This window comes from Leuciscus leuciscus (assembly GCF_965113295.1).
Source record: "Leuciscus leuciscus genome assembly, chromosome: 21".
Taxonomy (NCBI): Eukaryota; Metazoa; Chordata; class Actinopteri; order Cypriniformes; family Leuciscidae; genus Leuciscus; species Leuciscus leuciscus.
The window spans coordinates 37,937,340-37,958,205 of record NC_138745.1 but is presented as its reverse complement, the minus strand read 5'-3'; the positions used below and the strand labels follow the sequence as shown (position 1 = coordinate 37,958,205).

At 40.2% G+C, this 20,866-nt stretch overlaps 1 protein-coding gene and 1 long non-coding RNA gene across 3 annotated transcripts; both read left to right on the top strand.

The window, feature by feature from the left end:
• The first annotated feature begins 618 nt into the window (after positions 1 to 618).
• Positions 619 to 6,441, top strand: ghitm (growth hormone inducible transmembrane protein). The gene is made up of 9 exons (XM_082151433.1): positions 619 to 726; positions 1,835 to 1,968; positions 2,068 to 2,170; positions 2,577 to 2,688; positions 3,278 to 3,419; positions 4,097 to 4,205; positions 5,395 to 5,583; positions 5,655 to 5,826; positions 5,926 to 6,441. The coding sequence occupies exons 2-9, from the start codon at positions 1,849 to 1,851 to the stop codon at positions 6,008 to 6,010; spliced, it is 1,032 nt and encodes a 343-aa protein (XP_082007559.1). The 5' UTR covers positions 619 to 726; positions 1,835 to 1,848; the 3' UTR covers positions 6,011 to 6,441.
• Positions 6,442 to 15,962: 9,521 nt separating this feature from the next.
• LOC309484747 lies at positions 15,963 to 20,695 on the top strand. Of its 2 annotated transcripts, XR_014200962.1 has the most exons (7): positions 15,963 to 16,695; positions 16,799 to 16,875; positions 16,974 to 17,047; positions 17,179 to 17,299; positions 17,420 to 17,499; positions 19,216 to 19,325; positions 20,185 to 20,695. It is a non-coding gene; the product is annotated as an uncharacterized lncRNA (long non-coding RNA). The 2 variants fall into 2 exon arrangements; XR_014200963.1 differs by lacking the exon at positions 15,963 to 16,695 and having other exon boundaries at positions 16,713 to 16,875.
• The last annotated feature ends 171 nt before the right edge of the window (positions 20,696 to 20,866 follow it).

Below are 20,866 nucleotides of genomic sequence, written 5' to 3'. Positions count from 1 at the left end.
TGTGAGTCTGGATGTTAAACAGAAGTGTTGTGAGTCTGGATGTTAAACAGAAGTGTTTTGAGTCTGGATGTTAAACAGAAGTGTTGTGAGTCTGGATTAGAATGTGACTACAGTAGGAGCACATCTGATCTCTTCTGGAAGCTGGTCCAGCTGCACAACAGGTTTCATTATTATATTACATGTGAATCAATTTAAAAATTGTATTTAGTCCAATTGTCTCTTTATCGAATAATATAAAGATTAATTAAAAACTAAATGTATAATGGAATTTTCTAATTATTGTGTAAATGTTGTTGGAATGATATGCTTTTAGCTTAGCTGATTAATGAGTGATGTAAAGAAAGACTATTTTAAAATACATTAAATTGTATTACTTGCTAAAATCCATAAATTAAAAGGAAAGCAGTGAAAATATTTTATTTGTAAATATATTTGTAAATCATTTAAAATTAATTATTTAAATTATTGTTCATTCTTAACAGTATCAGACAGTGCTTTATTTGTATCTTCTCTCTGTTTTTTTCTGGTGTATGAATATAAAAAAAATTAAATAAACAAGCGGAACATAATGATTCAAAGTTAACTCAACAACTTCAAGACCTACAGTGCATTGCGCGGCTGTCGCGGTCTTGTGACGTCACACACGAAGGTTCCGGAAGATGTTTACTGTGTTGCGTCAGTGGTGAAGACGCATCTCGAAGGTGAAATTAGACAACAGACCAACTGGTGAGTTTTACTTTTAAACGTAATGTTTTACATTAATTACAGTGTGAATGTCGGCGGGGGCAGTGTAAATGCTCTCCAGGAGTCGATCGCCATTAAACAACAATTTGTAGTTGAATAATACTTTATTTTGTCCCGTCTTGCCGTTTATACAGATTGTATTTACTCTGTCTCTTTGCTGTTCAGCTCTTCCCTCGGTCTCACAGACCAGGGTTAATCTAGTCCAGATATACACGTTTATGATGTTTTAACTGAAACAACTTTTCTTAAATTATGTCAGTGCCAATGCCTTGCCTTGCATGTTTCTAAATGCTACTTAAACGTCCAAATTGAACTGAGGTCTAATCCTGGTTTAATCTAAGCCCTGTCTGTGAACCCGGGCCTGATGTCTGCGCGTTTAACCCGGGCCTGATGTCTGTGCGTTTAACCCGGGCCTGATGTCTGTGCGTTTAACCCGGGTCTGATGTGTTTAACCCGGCCCTGATGTCTGCGCGTTTAACCCGGGCCTGATGTCTGCCCATTTAACCCGGGCCTGATGTCTGCGCGTTTAACCCGGGCCTGATGTCTGCGCGTTTAACCCGGGCCTGATGTCTGCCCGTTTAACCCGGGCCTGATGTCTGCCCGTTTAACCCGGGCCTGATGTCTGCGCGTTTAACCCGGGCCTGATGTCTGCGCGTTTAACCCGGGCCTGATGTCTGCGCGTTTAACCCGGGCCTGATGTCTGCGCGTTTAACCCGGGCCTGATGTCTGCGCGTTTAACCCGGGCCTGCTGTCTGCGCGTTTAACCCGGGCCTGATGTCGCCTGATGTCTGCGCGTTTAACCCGGGCCTGATGTCTGCGCGTTTAACCCGGGCCTGATGTCTGCGCGTTTAACCCGGGCCTGATGTCGCCTGATGTCTGCGCGTTTAACCCGGGCCTGATGTCTGCGCGTTTAACCCGGGCCTGATGTCTGCGCGTTTAACCCGGGCCTGATGTCTGCGCGTTTAACCCGGGCCTGATGTCTGCGCGTTTAACCCGGGCCTGATGTCGCCTGATGTCTGCGCGTTTAACCCGGGCCTGATGTCTGTGTGTTTTAACCCAGGCCTGATGTGTGTGTGTGTGTTTAACACAGGTTAGCGGACAGTGATGCTGGTCTCACGGCTGTCATGCCTGCGCTCGGCCCCTGTGGCTGGGCTCCGGTCAGCCCTTGGTCAGACTCCGTTCGCCCTGCGCAGCTCCTGCCGGCCCCTGATGAGACCCACACAGGTACTGTCCTCACCGAGACTTGACACACACACACACACACACACAGTCCAGAGCCAGTCATGTGGGATCTGTTTTAATTTTTGTGTTGTTCCCGATCAGGGTTATTCCACCAAGACGAGACTGGGTTTCCGGCGGAGCAAGACTTCCAGAGAGCAGTTCCAGGACGCGGCGTTCGAACCCGCTACTGACACCGCTATAAAAAGTGAATTCTGTTCACATGTTCTGTTAGAATTCCTCCACTTTTACTTGTTTTTATTGCCGTTGTTCAGCCCTGGGATAAAACATCTGTCTCAGGAGATCTGATCACAGCTGGACTCTGTAACACATTATGACCCTCTCGTCGTTAGGCTCGTTAGAGAGGAGACGCCTGTACAGTTACAGATACAGATACACCTGTATTTATAGAGCTTGTGATCGGATCAGCTGAGACGGATGTTAATGCCAGTCTGGGCTGCGTTTCCCAAAAGCATCGTAAGCCTAAGTAGATCGTAGAAGCCACTAATAAATCTATGATCATCTTTTGAGAAACGATGCCCTGATCATTCTTTAACGAAAGCATCCTTCAAAGCTGTGTATGCGAGTGTTGCTAGAGTGTCTCTCCTCCACAGTCCACAACATGGGCCGGGTGATCCTGGCAGGAGGAGCCGCTGTGGGACTGGGAGCGTTGTGCTATTACGGCTTCGGGATGTCCAACGAGATGGGAGCCATAGAGAAAGCAGTGTAAGAGTCACTATAAGGGCATGTTTACATGATAACGATGGAGTAAAAATGCTAAAGTTTTTGCTTTGTGTTTTTCATGTACAGAAGACACTATTGTCAAAGCGATCTCCGTTCAGTCAGATCCACAAAAACGACTCGAAACGCTGTATTGACTGAACGCGTAAGACGCATGATGTCACTGGTTTCACAAATTCACGTTTTTGTAGTTTACATGGAGACGATAACGGGATGGGTTAGGGTTAGGCTAACATGGAGACGATAATGGGATCATTTATAAGAACTTGCCGTTTGAATCCTGTTTTCAAAACTTTGCTTTTTTAGGCCCCAAAACGTCGTTGTCGTGTAAATGATTATGCGGCCAAAATAGAAAACATGAACATAACATAAAAAGTTTTCTGTTTTAAGTTGAAAATTATGTGGTGTAAACGGCCCCTAATGACATGAAGGCCAGAAGTGATCTCGCTATGCCAGCAGATCTGATGAACTTGATCTTGATGAGTGGAGTTCTCGTTGAATCACTGACTGGTGTTTGATTCGTAGCGAGAGCATGATCTTCGCTTCTCCTGATGAACTGAAGCTGTGTTTACAGGATCTGGCCTCAGTATGTGAAGGACAGGATCCACTCCACATACATGTATTTCTCTGGAAGCGTGTGTGTGACGGCTCTGTCCGCGGTGGCCGTTAGCAGAACGCCGGCGCTCATGGGACTCATGATGAGGGGCTCCTGGATGGTACGCAACAGATCTTATGAATTAAACTTTTTATTCTTTGACTTTTAAAGTTTCATGAAATCCCTGTGTTAGCCTGATTGGTCACACCTCAGAGTGGCGAAAAGTCTAAAAAAAAATGTGGAAAAGTGGGAGAGTAGAGGCGAGACGACAACCAGTAAAACACAGACCTGCAACACTCATTATACAGACACATGAATATTAAAATATGACCTGAGAAAGAAAAAACTGAGTTGAGGGTTAAAACTCTAACCCTATATAACAAGGAGATACAGAAGATCATTTAAAAGGTCTAATAATAATATTTTCATTACGAGCACTGCAGTCTCTGAACAAACACGCGTCAGTCTAACACAGAAGAAGAAAGGCAGAGTTATTTTTTCTGTTTGAATTGTTGTCTACATTGTGTTCTGTGTATCGGAGTAACCCACCGTGTCGTCGCGTTCATGATCAGGCGCACGGCTGGATCAGTGTCCTTATCTGCACATATATCTCACTTGATGAACAGGTGTACTCTTATTATACTGTACCTGTTGAAGTATTATAATGAGCCAGCTTGTAGTTTAATATTCATACTGAGAGGAATATTGAAAATGTAAGTGGCGTTTCCTGTATTTTGCCGAATTGATAGATTAGAACTTCTTGATCAGTGCTGTGACTAACGTATTAATGATCCGCAGGCTATCGGTGCGACGTTCGCTGCTATGATTGGTGCAGGAATGTTGGTGAGGTCGATCTCGTACGAGAACAGTCCCCTGCCCAAACACCTGGCCTGGGTCCTGCATGCAGGTACAGTGATGCGTACACTGACCCCTAGAGGGCGCTGTAGTCTGTGTTCTAGGGCTGTCAATCTTCCTCTATAATACTATTCGAATTCCATTCCTTATTTTATTTAATATTCGAATAATATTCAAATATTAAATGCTCAAATTCATCCTATTATTAATATTTACGACATTACACAGTCTTATGGCACGCCAATGCGTGATGTTGATCGGTCTCATATCTTCGCAGATAAACCGTGTCAGTTTGTCTGTTATCGCCTTTTGGCAGACAGCTGGTAAGCCCCGTGATGAGGAGAGAGGCAGAAAATAAGTAATTCTCTCCTGTTTTAGCGGCGGTTCCTCGGACAGATCGCCTAGCTTGTCAGGGTGTAACGTTGTCATGAAAAATAACGTATATTTTTCTCTCCGTTTCGGCCTTGCGTCCACACTGAGACGGCGTTCTCATTAATGAAAACGCACTCCAAAGTGGATACATTTGAAAAAGCCGTGTTGACGTTGTAGTGTGGACTGTGAATCAAACTGTCAGGAGTGGTGATCTCCGTTTCCGTGGAGACATTGCTCTCCGCAATTTTTGACAGTATTGTTATGATGATACAGCGTGGATAACGTGCACAATTGTGTTACGATTAAAAAACGTTATTGTTCATCAGACGAAACAAAAGCATTTCATTTTCACATGCGTGTAAGCCAAGGCGGCGAGAAAGGCAAGATTGCATTATTTTTTTTTAAATATACATAAAAAAGCAATATTCGAATAGGACCTTCAGCATTCGAATAGTATTGATTTTGTTAATATTAGAATTATATTAGAATTTCGGAATTCGTTCCAACAGCCCTACTGTGTTCAGATCAATGCTTTCTTTAGTCGAGCACTGCAGAACATTTCAAAAGACAAATACGAGCTCTCACATGAAGTCCTCACTCCTGTGTGGACGAACAGCGCAGCTCTTGTGTCACATGACCCTCCAGAAGTGGTATTGAAGTGTATTCCTTGTGTGCCTGTGTCACATGACTCTAATGAAGTGTATTCCTGTGTGTGTCACATGAAGCTCCTGAACTGGTTCTGAAGTGTATTCCTGTGTGCCTGTCACATGACTCTAATGAAGTGTGCTGAAGTCTATCCCTGTGTGTGTGTGTGTGTGTGTGTCACATGACTCTAATGAACCGGTACTGAAGTGTATCCCTGTGTGCAGGAGTGATGGGGGCCGTCGTGGCCCCACTGACTCTGCTGGGCGGACCCCTGGTGATGCGAGCCGCCTGGTACACCGCAGGCATTGTGGGAGGTTTGTCGACGGTGGCCATGTGCGCTCCCAGCGAGAAGTTCCTGAGCATGGGCGGGCCGCTGGCCGTGGGCTTCGGGCTCGTGTTCGCCTCGTCTCTGGGTACGGCTCTCTCGCGCTGGACTTGTGTTTCCCATGAGCCTGCAGGATCTGACCTCTGCTGTTCTCCACAGGCTCCATGTTCCTGCCGCCCAGCTCAGCGCTCGGGGCCGGGCTCTACTCTGTGGCCGTGTACGGAGGACTGCTGCTGTTCAGCATGTTTCTGCTGTACGACACACAGAAGGTCATCAAGCGCGCCGAGACGCACCCTCTGTATGGCGTTCAGAAATACGACCCCATTAATGCGTGAGTGTTTCTGTGGAAGAAAACGTCTCTTTCATGACGTCACACATGACTGTCCACACGCTGTGAACGACGTCACGCTCACGTGTGTTTCTCTTGCAGATGCATGGGCATTTACATGGACACTCTCAACATCTTCATGCGGATGGTGATGATTCTGGCCAATGGCGGAAACAGAAGGAAGTAGTTTATCGAGAGAAGACGACATGAGATTGGACTGGAGAAGAAGATGTAGCTAAATAAAGTGTTGCTCATTTATTTGCATTCATTTGTTTAAAAGCAGAAAAAACCTTTGGATTGTTTTCAGCTGAATCGCATGTCAAGCGTCAGACAGTGATTTAATGTTTCTTCACAGATGCGGGTTAATGCAGATCTTCTCAGTTCCACATTTGGTGTAATTATAACAACAAATATTTTTGTCTATTTATTTGACAGATGAGCTCACAGCAGAGCAGAGAATGGGTTAGCTAACCCAGACTAGAGAATGGGTTAGCTAACCCTAACCCAGACTAGAGAATGAGTTAGCTAACCCTAACCCTAATGCTCGTCTCACTGATTCTTGTGTTCTGAAAGTTTGGCACTCGTGGTTCAATAAACTTTATTTGCATTTACATTTTACATCTTAATTGTTCAGTGTATTGCTTTGCAAACAGACATCAAGCGCCACTTTATAGGACAATTTACAATTTGTGTACAAATCTACCCATGAAAATGTCTGTGTCAGACAATTCAAGCGTTTTAGTGTCAGTACGACATTAAACTACCATATATAATGTTGATTCTAATGTATAATAATGCAATGGGAGAGTATTTGTGGCCCTGATAATGCCAAATGTCTGATGTCACCAGTAAAATGTGGCCGACATTAGTTGAATATCTGGTCAGTGAAATAATAATCCTGTAGTTTCGGCTTCAGCATCATCAATACTTCTGGTGTCTCCATCGGGTTTCAGCACCAACTCCAAGCCTATTCATTTACACACACAATGTAATACCCAATTTAGCATTTAAATCAATTTGCAGTACATTACATTACAACAGTATGTGTTCTAACTTTTACCATACGTTCAGGAGTATCGCAATAATATGGTGCCATGAGTTGAGCATCGCGATGTGTGTGTGCTATCGCTACACCCCTGAGATCTAATGACATTCACTGAACGTTATAGCAGAATGATGAATCCCCAAACTTCAGATATGCTTTCAGACACTGATCTCATGTTAGCTTGCCCTTTCATTGGTTTCTTTGAGACAAATTCAGTGTTTTCTGATCATTTTACCTATCAATCATCACCTATAATCCAGATTATGATGGTATTTTTGGGACAGATCCGCACAGCGGTGATAGTGAAGGCATGTCCGTGATGTTTGTGAGAGGATCTGCGCATCGACACACTCGTGTTTTATCTGTGCTCTGACCAGCGGCAGATGACCGTGAGATTAGCGATTAATCCTCCTGTCCGCCATCTGTGTCCTGATGCTGATTAAATCCCGGGAGGAGTCATTGCCAGCGGATGGGAACATCAGCACTGCTTACAGGTGCAACTTACTTTAAAAAACGATTAGGGGACTTCCGCTTCCGGTTGCATGGCATGAGCAGAGCAAGAGACCAGCTCTGTGTAAATTGTATTAAATTTTATTTTCCAGACCAACTAATTTCAAACAAACAGAGCCACAACGTCCGTGAGATTAAAATGTCTCAAAGGAAAGGCAGACAATACACGCAGACGACTCTGGAGGTCGGATCTCACGCTGCTACCGCAGAAAAAAGTGAAGGCGCTAAAGCCAGCGGAGCCGCGGGACTAACGGAAGAAGGCCCAATCTCACTAGGCAGTCTGCGTGCCGAACTGAGATCAGAATTTAACTCGTACGGAGACACCATGCGAACATTTCTTAAAACAGAAATAGAAGGCCTTGGCAAAGAAATACGCGACGAGATCTCATCCTTGCGGGAGACAACCAAAGCGGACATGAAAACTATTCGTGACGAGCTAACGGAAAAAGTCGAGAGACTGTTTTCAATGCAAGCAGAAGCAGCTAACATACAGACGAGCATGGAGCAGTCCCTCAGCGACACTTCTGACAGGCTCACGGCTCTAGAGAACTCTTGCCAATCTCTTGCTGCTGATCATAAGAAACTCCAGGAAAAATGCGTCGATTTGGAGAACAGGAGCCGCCGCCAAAACATCAGGATACTAAACATCCCAGAGGGATCCGAAAACAACACACCAACCGCGTTTGTGGCCAAGTTTCTGCCTAAAGTGCTTGGTGAAGAAAACTTTGACGGACCCATTCTTATTGATCGTACCCACAGAAGCCTAGCCCCAAAACCACGTAATGGTGAACGGCCCCGACCCATAATTGCTCGCCTTCACTACTACTCGGATAAAGAAAAGATCATGTCGTTGTCCCGGTCCAAAGGCAAGCTGTCCTTCGAGGGAGCACAGGTTCATATCTTCCCCGATATGAGTCCAGAGGTAGGACGACAACGAGCAGCCTTTAATCAAGTGAAAGCCAAACTACGTGACGCTGGAATTCAGTACAGAATGCTTTTCCCTGCCAAGCTGGAGATTACAGCCGATGGTTCCAAAATGTCTTTCACCGACCCACGGGCAGTGGAGAGGTTTATTGACAGCAATAAATCATCATGAGCGTTGAACGTAAGAACACTAATTTGAACACTTGTGTGTGGTAATGCTATGGCCTACACAAACTGAGTAACGGACTCTCAACCAGGTACCCAAAGAATGTGAATCCTTTTACCATTTTTATTTTATTTTATTTTTTATTTTTTTTACCTATTTGTTCTTACATTTCTTTACTACAGAATATTATTACGATTATTTTTATTTATTCATGGGGAACTCTGGGTTACATTAGACATAGGTACTGGCCAAAATATGGTTAAGAAGGTCTGGAAAACGAATTTGGTTTAATTTTCTTTCTTTTTTTTTAGGAGCTTAGTGGTAAGTCAAATGTTCACACACCTCTCTGCGGGTATAAATAACCTTTCTTTTGGGAATATGCGCTTCCTCTTTAGTTCTGACGGAGCAGCTAGTTCAGGGGAGTTCAGGGAGGGAGCAGGGTTTGTTGTATTTAGGGACTTTGGTTTATTCTGTGTTTTTACCTGCACTACAATTGAATATAACTTTGATTTTTATTGGAGACCGTCCAAAAAAACAAGTAGCCTAATTTTTTTAAATTTTTCCAACTAAACAGTTATGGCTAAAAACTATATTTTAGACTCATCCAGTCACAAAAACTTGGTCAAAATTATTTCCTGGAATTGTAAAGGACTTAATGGACCTATTAAACGAGGAAATGTATTGACCCACCTTAAAAAATTAGAGATGGATATCGGGTTTTTACAAGAAACACACTTGAGAGATCAGGATCATAAAAGGTTACGAACTAAATGGATTGGACAGATATTTCATTCTAAATTCCCAGTAAAAAACAGAGGCGCAGCTATAATTATTAGAAAGACAATTCCCTTCTTAGCATCAAAAATAATATCTGATCCTCGAGGACGATATATTATTGTTACAGGAAAATTGTACAATAAACCAGTCACTCTAGCTAGTGTATACGCCCCCAATATTGATGATGAGGCTTTTATTACCTCTTTCTTTACAGCATATGGATTCTCATAAATTGATTATTGGAGGGGATTTTAATTTGGTGTTAGACCCAATAATTGATAGGTCATCACAAAAACCATCCAACATATCAAAGTCTGCTAAAACCATTCATGCACTCATGAATACCTATAAATTATTTGATCCATTTAGAGTTTTATCTCCCAACACAAGGAAATATTCTTATTTCTCTCCGGTTCATCATTCGTTTTCTAGAATAGATTTCTTTTTAATTGATTATGCATATTTAACAAACATCAAACACTGTGATTACGAAGCAATTGTGTTATCTGATCATAGTCCAGTATCATTCCACATAGAGATGGGACATGACCTGACAACCAAAAAATGGCGGTTTAATAATGCTCTTTTATCGGATGATAAAGTAATAGAAGAACTGCAAAAACAAATTGATATATTTCTGAATACAAATGATGATCCAGAGATCAAAAGATCCACCTTGTGGGAAATATTTAAAGCATACATGAGGGGCCAGATTATTTGCCTGAATAGCATGAAAAAAAAAAAACAGCGAAGGGAAAAAGAGTTAAAATTGACCCAAGAACTTAAAGAAATTGACAGAGTTTATGCTAACTCCCCCACACCAGACCTTTATAAAAGAAAGCAATCGTTGCAGACCGAACTCAATTTATTATACACTGCAGAAACGACTAAATTCTTGACACAATTAAAACACAAATATTATGAATATGGGGAAAAAACTGGTAAATTATTAGCCCAGCAAATTAAAGAAGAAGCAGCGTCAAGGTTAATAACAGAGATACGGACAGATTCCGGTCAGACAACAACTGATCCTAAAATAATAAATGACACATTCAAGAATTTCTATTCTAAATTGTACTCTTCAGAATCCAAAAATGATTAAAACTTAATAGAACAATTTTTAGATCAACTTCAGATACCTACTATAAATTTAGAAAACAAAAAATTATTAGAACAACCTATTTCAAACTTAGAAATAAAACAAGCTATACAGTGTATGCAAAACTCTAAGTGCCCTGGACCTGATGGTTACAGTGTTGAATTTTATAAGGCTTTTATAGATCAAATTTCAACACTTCTTTTAAGCGTCTATAATGAAGCATTGACTACAGGTTCTCTACCTCCAACGTTATATGATGCCTGCATCTCTTTAATCCATAAATCTGGCAAAGACCCTCTAGAACCAGGTTCATATAGACCCATAAGCCTTTTGAATGTGGATAATAAAATTTTGGCAAAGATCTTAGCCATACGTTTGGAAAAGGTCCTTCCAACCGTTGTGTCACCAGACCAAACTGGATTTGTTAAAGACAGGCAGTTGTTTTTTAACATCAGGCGACTGTTCAACATTATCTACACTCAGAATCCAAATAAAGAAGTATCCGAAATATTGGTCTCACTAGATGCCGAGAAGGCCTTCGACAGGGTCGAGTGGGATTTTCTCTTCTCGGCCCTGTCGAGGTTCGGATTTGGCCCCTACTACATTTCTTTAATTCAACTACTTTATGCTCAGCCTAAAGCATGTGTTCACACAAATAATATGGACTCTTGCTCTTTTCCTCTTCACCGTTCAACACGACAAGGCTGCCCTTTGTCTCCCTTGTTGTTCGCGCTGGTCATAGAACCTCTTGCTATTTTGCTGCGCTCTACGGGGGATTATAAGGGGATTGTAAGAGGAGATAAGGAGCATAAGGTGTCCTTATATGCGGACGATCTGCTTCTATATATTTCAGATCCATCTCTGTCTCTACCAAAAATTAGGACCATGCTATCGGACTTCGGTAAAGTATCAGGATATAAAATTAACCTGTCAAAAAGCATATTGTTTCCGATCAGCTCTAGGGCAAAAGATCAAGTACATACACTCTCCCCTTTTCCCTTTGCTGTTTTAGACTGTTTTAAATATCTCGGAATAAATATCACACAGGAAATATCTGGCCTTTTCAGCAAAAACTTTGTAAACCTATATAAACAAACGGAGCAACAGATCGAGAGGTGGTCTAATCTCCTGATCTCTCTCGCTGGCAGAATTAATATTATCAGAATGAATGTTTTACCGAAATATTTATTTTTATTTCAGTGTGTTCCAATTTTGATTAGTAAGACATTTTTTACCAAAATAGATTCTTTAATTGCGTCCTTTATTTGGAATAAAAAGATACCAAGAATTAAAAAATCCTTTTTACAAAGACCCAAACCCATAGGAGGAATGGGATTGCCCAGCTTCCGGCTCTATTATTGGTCCTGTAATATTCAATGTATGTCATTTTGGAATGGATTTCACAAACCTGACTGGGAACAGATGGAAAATCAAGCTTTTTCTCCTAATACACTAAAATCATTGATACATTACACCTCTGATCTTTCTAAATTTAAGGCTCAGAATCCTGTTGTGTCCCACTCACTAAAAATTTGGTCTCAGATTAGAAGACATTTTCATTGGAATCAATGTTCAGTCCTTACACCAATAACTGGTAATCAAGCACATAAGCTGTTTTCAGGTCAAACATTTCAACAATGGGACCTTAAAGGAGTGCACACAATTAAAGACCTCTTCATTGATCAAATATTTCCAACATTTGAACAATTAATACATAAATTTAATATTGATAAAGACTTTTTTAAATACTTGCAAATGCGCAACTTTACTAAAGCAACATTTCCCTCTTTTCCCAATCAGCCTGAAGTATGTCCTATGAACAATGTATTTTTGAACAACCCACTTAAAAAAGGTTCTATTTCTAGAATATATAATTACCTTTCACAGATAGATAATACAACTACACTAGATCATATAAAGGATGCTCGGAGTGAAGACTTAGGAATAAACATCACAGACGACCAATGGATCGAAGCTGAAGAGCGGGTCCACTCCTCTTCAGTCTGTATCAGACACGGTCTGCTGCAGTTTAAAATCCTGCACCGATTACACTTTTCCAAACAAAGACTGTCCAGGATGTTTCCGGGAGTGGACGCCTCTTGTGAGTGTTGTGGCTATGCCCCTGCTTCATTGTCACATACATTTTGGGACTGTCCCCACATCACCCTCTATTGGTCTAAAATAATTGAGACTTTGTCAGCAATTTTTTATGTTAGACTCCCAGCAGATCCAGTAATGTCACTATTTGGTGTTGTACCTACAGATATACATTTAAACAGCTCACAAATTAATGTATTGTGTTTTGTGATGTTGCTAGCCAGACGTCTAATTTTACTTAACTGGAAAAATAAAATTCCTCCTACTCATCAAAACCTTCTTAGAGACGTAATGCAATATTTACAATTGGAAAAATTTTAATATTCTTTAAGGAAGAAAGAACAAACATTTTACTCAATTTGGCAACCTTTTATTAATTATTATAACAAGTAAAACCTAATGCCTGATTTGATATAGTTTTATCTAATACTTCATGTGTGTGCAGGTTTTTGTTTTCTGTTGTTGTTGTTTTTTTACGTTTTGTTTTGTTTTCTGTTTACATTTATACATATACAAATTGTATTTATGTCAGTGATTTGTATAAAACTGTTGGAAATTGGTAATAAAAATAACAGAGAAAAAAAAAAAACGATTAGGAAATATTCAATAGTGATTGCAAGTCACATTCACTGCCAAAACACTTAAACCCCATTATTATGAAGTTATTGTCAGAATCCATAAGTCTGCAAAAAGAAAAAAGGAGTAGCCTCTGAAACAGATGCTGGTGGATTCCTGTGATCATGTGATCGTGCAGTTTCTGTGACAGACCAGCAGAGGGAGCTAGACACTATCAGCTGAAGCTCAGAGGAAACACACACTGCTCTCACACACACACACACACACTGCAGATCCTGCTCTACTCTCTACGACTCTCTCTGATCAACAACTACGGTCCACAAGTGTGGCGAACAGCTTCAGTGCATCCGGAGAGCATTCACAACTCTTCAATTTTTCCACATATTTTTGTTACAACCCTATTCCAAAATGGATTAAATTCATTCTTTTTCTCACAATTCTACAAACAACACCCCATAATGACAACGTGAAAGAAGTTTGTTTGAAATCTTAGCAAATTTATTAAAAAATAAAAAACGAAAAAAATCACATGTACATAAGTATTCACAGCCTTTGCCGTGACACTCAGAATTGAGCTCAGGTTCATCCGGTTTCCACTGATCATCCTTCAGATGTTTCTACAACTGGATTGGAGTCCACCTGTGGTAAATTCAGTTGATTGGACATGATTTGGAAAGGCACACACCTGTCTATATAAGGTCCCACAGTTAACAGTGCATGTCAGAGCACAAACCAAGCCATGAAGTCCAAGGAATTGTCTATAGACCTCTGAGACAGGATTGTATTGAGGCACAGATCTGGGGAAGGGTATAGACACATTTCTGCAGCGTTGAAGGTCCCCATGAGCACAGTGGCCTCCATCATCCGTAAATGGAAGAAGTGTGGAACCAGCAGGACTCGTCCTAGAGCTGAGCGATCGGGGGAGAAGGGCCTCAGTCAGGGAGGAGACCCATAACCCGATGGTCACTCTGACAGAGCTCCAGCGTTTCTCTTTGATTCTCTTGTTCCTCTGTGATGTCCCGCACTCATAAGTGAGCGGATGTTAAAAAGACCAAAGTTGACAGTAGTGTTACTGATTTAAACAGCCGTGTTAGCTACCTAGCTAGGCGGACCAGCACACTATGATCAGCGCGGCGACCGGGGTTCCTCGTGGATGTCCAGTCGTGGGCCAGAAGGACTATATGGAGTTGGCTTTATCATACTGAAAGTTTCGAGGACAGCCACGGTGAACGCATTTCCGACGAGGCAAGTATAAAATGTCTGTGTGTGAAAGCAGAGCTGGTGATGGTGGATCAGAACCTCAGAAGCTCAGCCGGAGAATACAGGAACACTGCAGTCGATGAGTGAGAAACAGGACAGGACAGGCAAGCACAAGACACACACAGTTAATCCACATAGTTAAAGGAATCCTGGGAGCAGCGTCAGCAAAGACGCGCCAGCGTTCACTCATCCCGGGACTTCTTGATCTCTGGAGAGATCTGAACATGGCTGTGCACCGACGCTCCCCATCCAACCCTGATGGAGCTTGAGAGGTTCTGCAAGAAGAGCGGGAGAACCTGTCCAGATACAGGCGTGCCACGCTTCATACTCAAAAAGCTGTAATCGGTGCCAAAGATGCTTCAACAAAGTATTGAGCAAAGGCTGTGAATGCTTATGTACATGTGATTATCTTTTATTTTATTTAAATTAATTTGTAAACATCTTTCACGTTGTCATTATGGGGTGTTGTTTGTAGAATTTTTAGGAAAATAATGAATTGAATCCATTTTGGAATAAGGCTGTAACAAAATGTGGAAATAATGAAGCGCTCTGAACACTTTCCAGATGCACTGTATATATACATGAATAGGCAAGGCAAGGCAAGTTTATTTATATAGCACATTTCATACACAATGGCAATTCAAAGTGCTTTATATAGAAGAAATTAAAATAAGAAAAAGAAATAAGAATAATTAAAACAGTTTAGAAAAATTTAATAAAATACAGAACTTTTAAAAATAAAAAAAGAATATTATTATAGATCTTTCCTTCAAAGGATTCCCTTAAGACTTAAATCTTTCCTTCTTTTAACCTTCAATCTTCTTACGACTTCCATCTATCAACTTTCCTTTAACTTTCTTTTCTCCCTCATTTACTCACACGTTCTTTTCACCTTCTTTAGCACTGCGTTCACATTCTTTCTCAGACGAAAACTTTAATATCGTCATTTAAATACTGTTCTACTTTCAAACTCACATTAATACACGTCACTTTCACATTATCACTTTCTTTTACCTTCTGAGTGGGCATTTACAGTTACGGGCTAAATGCCCTGCTAACATAGGAGAAATTAAAATAATTAAAAGAAATAAGAATAATTAAAACAGTTTATAAAAATAAAATGAAATACAGTACAGTACAGTACAGTCGGACGAACAGCGGCACAGTGCTCATTCAGTAAATGCACAGCTAAACAGAAGTGTTTTGAGTCTGGATTTGAATGTGACCACTGTAGGAGCACATCTGATCTCTTCTGGAAGCTGGTTCCAGCTGTGGCTGGCATAATAGCTAAAAGCAGACTCACCATGTTTAGAGTGAACCCTTGGTATTTCTAGCTGATATGATCCTAATGATCTGAGTGATCTGTTGGGTTTATATTCAGTGAGCATATCTGCAATATATTGAGGTCCTAGGCCATTGAATGATTTATATACCAGTAATAATACTTTAAAATCAATCCTAAATCTAACTGGGAGCCAGTGTAAAGACCTGAGGACTGGTGTGATAACAGAAATATTAACACCAACTATTAACTTAACGCTGCTAAAAAATATCTAGTATGTTTCCCAGTGTCACAAACAATAAAGACCTTTAAGTAAATGTAATGTTTAGGTAAACCAGAAGAAATAAACAGAACATGCATTTACATGAGAATGAACTGAAATAAAACCAGTCCAGTAAAGGAAAGCAATATACACACAGATGGTCTGTAAAGTTAGGGAAATCAATAGAAGAAGAATAACAATGAAAATAAATAAAAACTTATCTGATCAGTTCAAGGTTGTATATGAGTGATTCTCTGAGTAAGTATAGAATTACTATAATGAAAGTTGGAATAATCAGTGTTTAGGATGATATCCAAGTCCTTTTGATGATGACACAAATACCCACTCACACAAAAAATAGAAAATAGTCCTTCAGGAACTCTTCAAATAATCCAAGAAAAACAAGATATCCTACAGAGTCCCATCCTTCACAGTAAAATCTCCAGTGTTGAAATCCCGGTGTTAAGGACTTTTAGAGTAAAGAGTAAATTTTCTGGTGTTGAATTTCAAGGGATTAACACTGCTAGTGTAAACCGGACCCTCTGGCTGGTGAAAATATTTATATTTTAAATTAATAGCACCGAGAGAGTGTAATTAGTTACATCCGGGACATTTACGCGCTGGGCGCAACCAGACGAGCTGAAACTTTTTTCAAAGACGCCATTTTCTTTGACTCGCGATGCAAGGCATACGAGGAGGGAAAACGCATCAATTAAGTGTTTTATCGCATTTATACATGCATTTTATAACATCATATTGTTTTATAACAATATGTGCTGTGCACGGCTAAACCGCTCTCAGAGGGGCATTTTCCATGACGCGCGAAGCGGAGCAGACCAGGATGGTGTTGCTTTTTAACAGGGAAACGACGAAAGTAAGTGTTTTAACTAATTTACAATATGTATTTTATAACATATTGATTTATAGCGATATTTAAATGCTCTGTGCGCTTAAACGAGCCGAAACTTTTTTCAAAGGCGACATCTTCTTTGATTCAATACGGAGCTGACGACGAGGAGATTTGCTTGTAACGTTAACAGGGAAAACACCGAAAGTAAGTGTTTTTAACCTAATTTACAACATGTATTTGATGGCATTATACTGTTGTGTAACGATATTTATGTGATGTGCGCGCTTAAACCTTTCTCACAGACTAGGCCCTCCATCTTCTTTGACTAGTGACGCAGTGCAGACACGGAGTTTGCTTTTAACAGTGAAAACACTGAGTAAGTGTTTTAACTTATTTACAATGTGTTTTATAATGTTATATTGTTTTATGAAAATATTTGTGACGTGCAAATATCATAAAGTAGCCTATGTATTTATCCTCAAACTATCTTTTACTGTTGTTTGCCAGCACACCTAGCGTATAATGTTAACTGAAAAACAGAACAACAACTCCACAAACTAGGGACCGACAATGCACGTGGAATTGTCACTTTATTTCCTTATTTGGAGGAACAATTTTCTTAAAATTGGTAAGTAATTCTTTCAGATTAAATATTTATGCAAAATGTATTTATATGATTTACTTTTGGTTGATGTTTGGATATGCTTTCATGTTTAAATGTATTGATTTTGCTATTTGTGTTTGCTAGGAGCATTTCTATGATGCACCAAGTGGCTAAGGGTAGCAGGCTGGGTGTTTAAAGACAGTACAGACAAGAACCTGGTGATGGTAAGATTTAACAGATAACATACATGTATGAGAGAATCATGGGCACAAACATAAAAAATAATCATAGCTTTGTTGCTATTTGGTAGATTTTCTGTGTTTCATAACACTCATTTTCACTCAAATCACTCTCTCCATCTCTAAAGTACCACGCCTTATCTCATTCCGGAATATAAAGAATATCAATCCTACCACTCTCACTTCAAGTATCCACTCCTTCTATATATAAATAAATATATATATATAAACATATATATATAAACCCATTTTTTCCTGAATTGTTCTAAAAAAGCAGAAAAGGGTACTTAACACAGAGGAGCAACCTTAAGTGCATTGTTAACACTGCAAAATATGACACATCAAGACATGCATACAAAATACTTAAGAAATCATTATTTCTGTATACTAAAATTTGGTTAAAACCACATAGCATGACAGCACTACAAAAACACATAAAAGTGAAACCCCATTGCCTTATCTACTGCTTTTCTTATTGTTTTGGGCTTTATTGGGTGAGTGATATTTCTTATAATACACAAGTGCATTACAAATAGGTCGTTAAACTAATAACGTTATTACCACAAGTTTTGCCTAAAACTACATGATAAATGTAGCCAAGCAATGGTGACGAAGGAGTTAAGAAGAAGTTTATAAGAAATTTAACTCTGGTTTCGCTAGCTATTTGAGTAAATTAAAACATAATACTTACATTTAAATGTGAATTTGCTGTCCACCACCGATCTCTAGTCTCGGCCGCCTTTAAAAATAAGTAAATAAATGCTGTCGTCAACGGCGCGCAATGACTTATGGGGTAGAATAGGCCGCTAAGTGTCCATTTATGTATCCTTCTTTTCACGGGGAAACGAAGGGTGCATTTGGCGTCGCTTTTGAATCAGGGAAGCCTTCGTCGCGGCGCGATGATGCAACCGGCCTTCGAATACGGCCTTCGAAGGATGGAGAATTGAATTGGGACAGCCTTCATCGAGCCGCGTGACGCAATCGGCCTTCAAATGCGACCTTCCAAGGATGCAGCCTTTGAATTGGGACGTCCTTCGTCGCGCCGCGGTGACGCAATCGGCCTTCAAATACGGCCATCCGGCCTTCAAATACGGCCTTCGGAGGATGCAGCCTTCACTTTGGGACACAGCTAGGGTGTCATCCTTGACAGCACATTATCTTTTCAATCTCACATCAATAACAATATTGGTCTGCCCGGTCTGCCTACTTCCATCTACAAAACATGAATCGACTCCGCCCCTCCCTTACTCCCCACACTGCAGCTGTCCTTGTCCACAGTCTTGTCACTTCCTGTTTGGACTACTGCAACTCTCTCCTCTTCGGCCTCCCTCACAAATCCCTTCATAAACTTCAACTGGTCCAGAATGCAGCTGCCCGCATAATAACCCAAACCCCCTCCATTCACCACATCACTCCTGTTCTCCAACAGCTTCACTGGCTCCCAGTCCAATTCCGTATTCAATTCAAAATCCTTCTGTTAACATTCAAAGCCATCCACAACCTATCACCCCCATATTTGTCTGATCTCCTCCAGATTCTAACCCCCACCCGCTCTCTTAGATCCTCTTCCTCCATACACCTGTTCGTTCCCCCTGCCCGTCTCACCAGCTCTGCTCCCCGACTTTTTTTTTATACTTAAAATGAGTTTTCAAACCTTTTCATGATTTGACAGGTATATGTTTTCTTGCTGTTTAATTTTAGACTCAACTGATTGGGAAAAATCTGCCCATCGCCTGCCCCCAACATCACAAAGCCACAACAACGGAGCAAAGATTCTTCCGGCAGCTGATGATTTAGTGAGATTTCTTAAGGTGCGTATCTTAATTTATTCTAAAAGGGATAGTTCACCCACAAATGGAAATTCTGCCATTAATTACTCACCCTCATGTCGTTCCAAACATGTAAGACTTTCTTTTATCTTCACAACACAAATGAAGATATTTTTATTGAAATCTGAGAGGTTCCTGTCCCTCCATTGACAGTCCACGCAACTACCACTTTCAAGTCCCAGAAAGGTAGAAAGGTACATCATTAAAGTACTCCATGCGACTCCAGTGTTTTAACATACATTTTATTAAACTACGCAAGTGCTGTGTTTGCAGCAAAAAAACATTTACCACTTAATTTATAAAATATTAATTTCCAACATGCGTTCATGAGATCATTACAACTCGTGCATGTTGTTAATGCGAGAGCAGATGTTGTTGTGTGATTGTGCATTGAAGATTTAATATTTTGTAAATAAAGTTGAGTTAAAATTGTCATAAAAAAAGTCGTAAAATTGAGGTCAAACCACTGCAGTCACATGGATTACTTGTGATTTCCTTTATACCTTTCCATGGCTTTGGAAGTGGTAGTTGAATAGGCTGTCGATCAAGGGACAGAAATCTCTTAGATTTCATTAAAAATAACTACATTAAGTGTTCCGAAGATGAGCAAAACTCTTACTGGTTTAGAACAACATAAGGGTGAATAATTAATGACAGAATACAAAGTTTTGGATGAATAAAGTCTTTAATTTACTTGGAAATCAGTAAATTCAAGTCTTAATCTTACCAAAATAGTTTCTTGTTTGAGTCACAAAATAAGATGGTTGAACTTTTTCCACCATAAACTTGCTGTATTTATAAAACACAAATTGTATTGATTGTATTTGGTCTGGTTTTGTAGGGAACCAGCACTCCAGGATTTTTCGAGAAAGTTGGATCTGCACAGCCTTTCCTTCTCTGTGAAACAACACCTATGCACTGAACTTTACTGTTAGCAACTGGACACAACTGATCCACTCATATTCTGCAATTGTTTTTCATCTGCTGAATGTTGTTGACTCATGCACTGCTGTACTGTTGCAAAGTTGAAGGTACTGAATCAACTTCACTGACACAGAGCTTACATTCACTGATATGTACAAGACTTGAGGTATTACAGACCATTTGATGAGCAGCTTTCATATAATTCTGGTGACAGAAATGCCTATATTGTGCCTTCATCATTTATTTTAAAAGTTAACCTATGATGTAAAGGGGCTTGTTACTTAATAAAAAAAAACAGTTTGTTAAAACAACTGTTTGCATTTTGCCTTTTTTTTTACTTTACAATGAACAGAATTCTACTTTGATCCCAGACTGAGGTTACGATTTAACTTTCTGGATTGTTTTGAAATAAAGGTTTGAAAGAGTAATATAGAGTGATGTGTTTATTTCAAAGAGTTTATTTTAAAGTTCTTTAAAGTGGCAGATGCAGAACACTAATAAGAAAAACGGGTAACTCCCTTAGTGTTTTTATTTGTAAAAATGTGTTTTATCAACACCAGGATGGTGTAATATTTGACTCCTATAAGGTTGAGAAGATT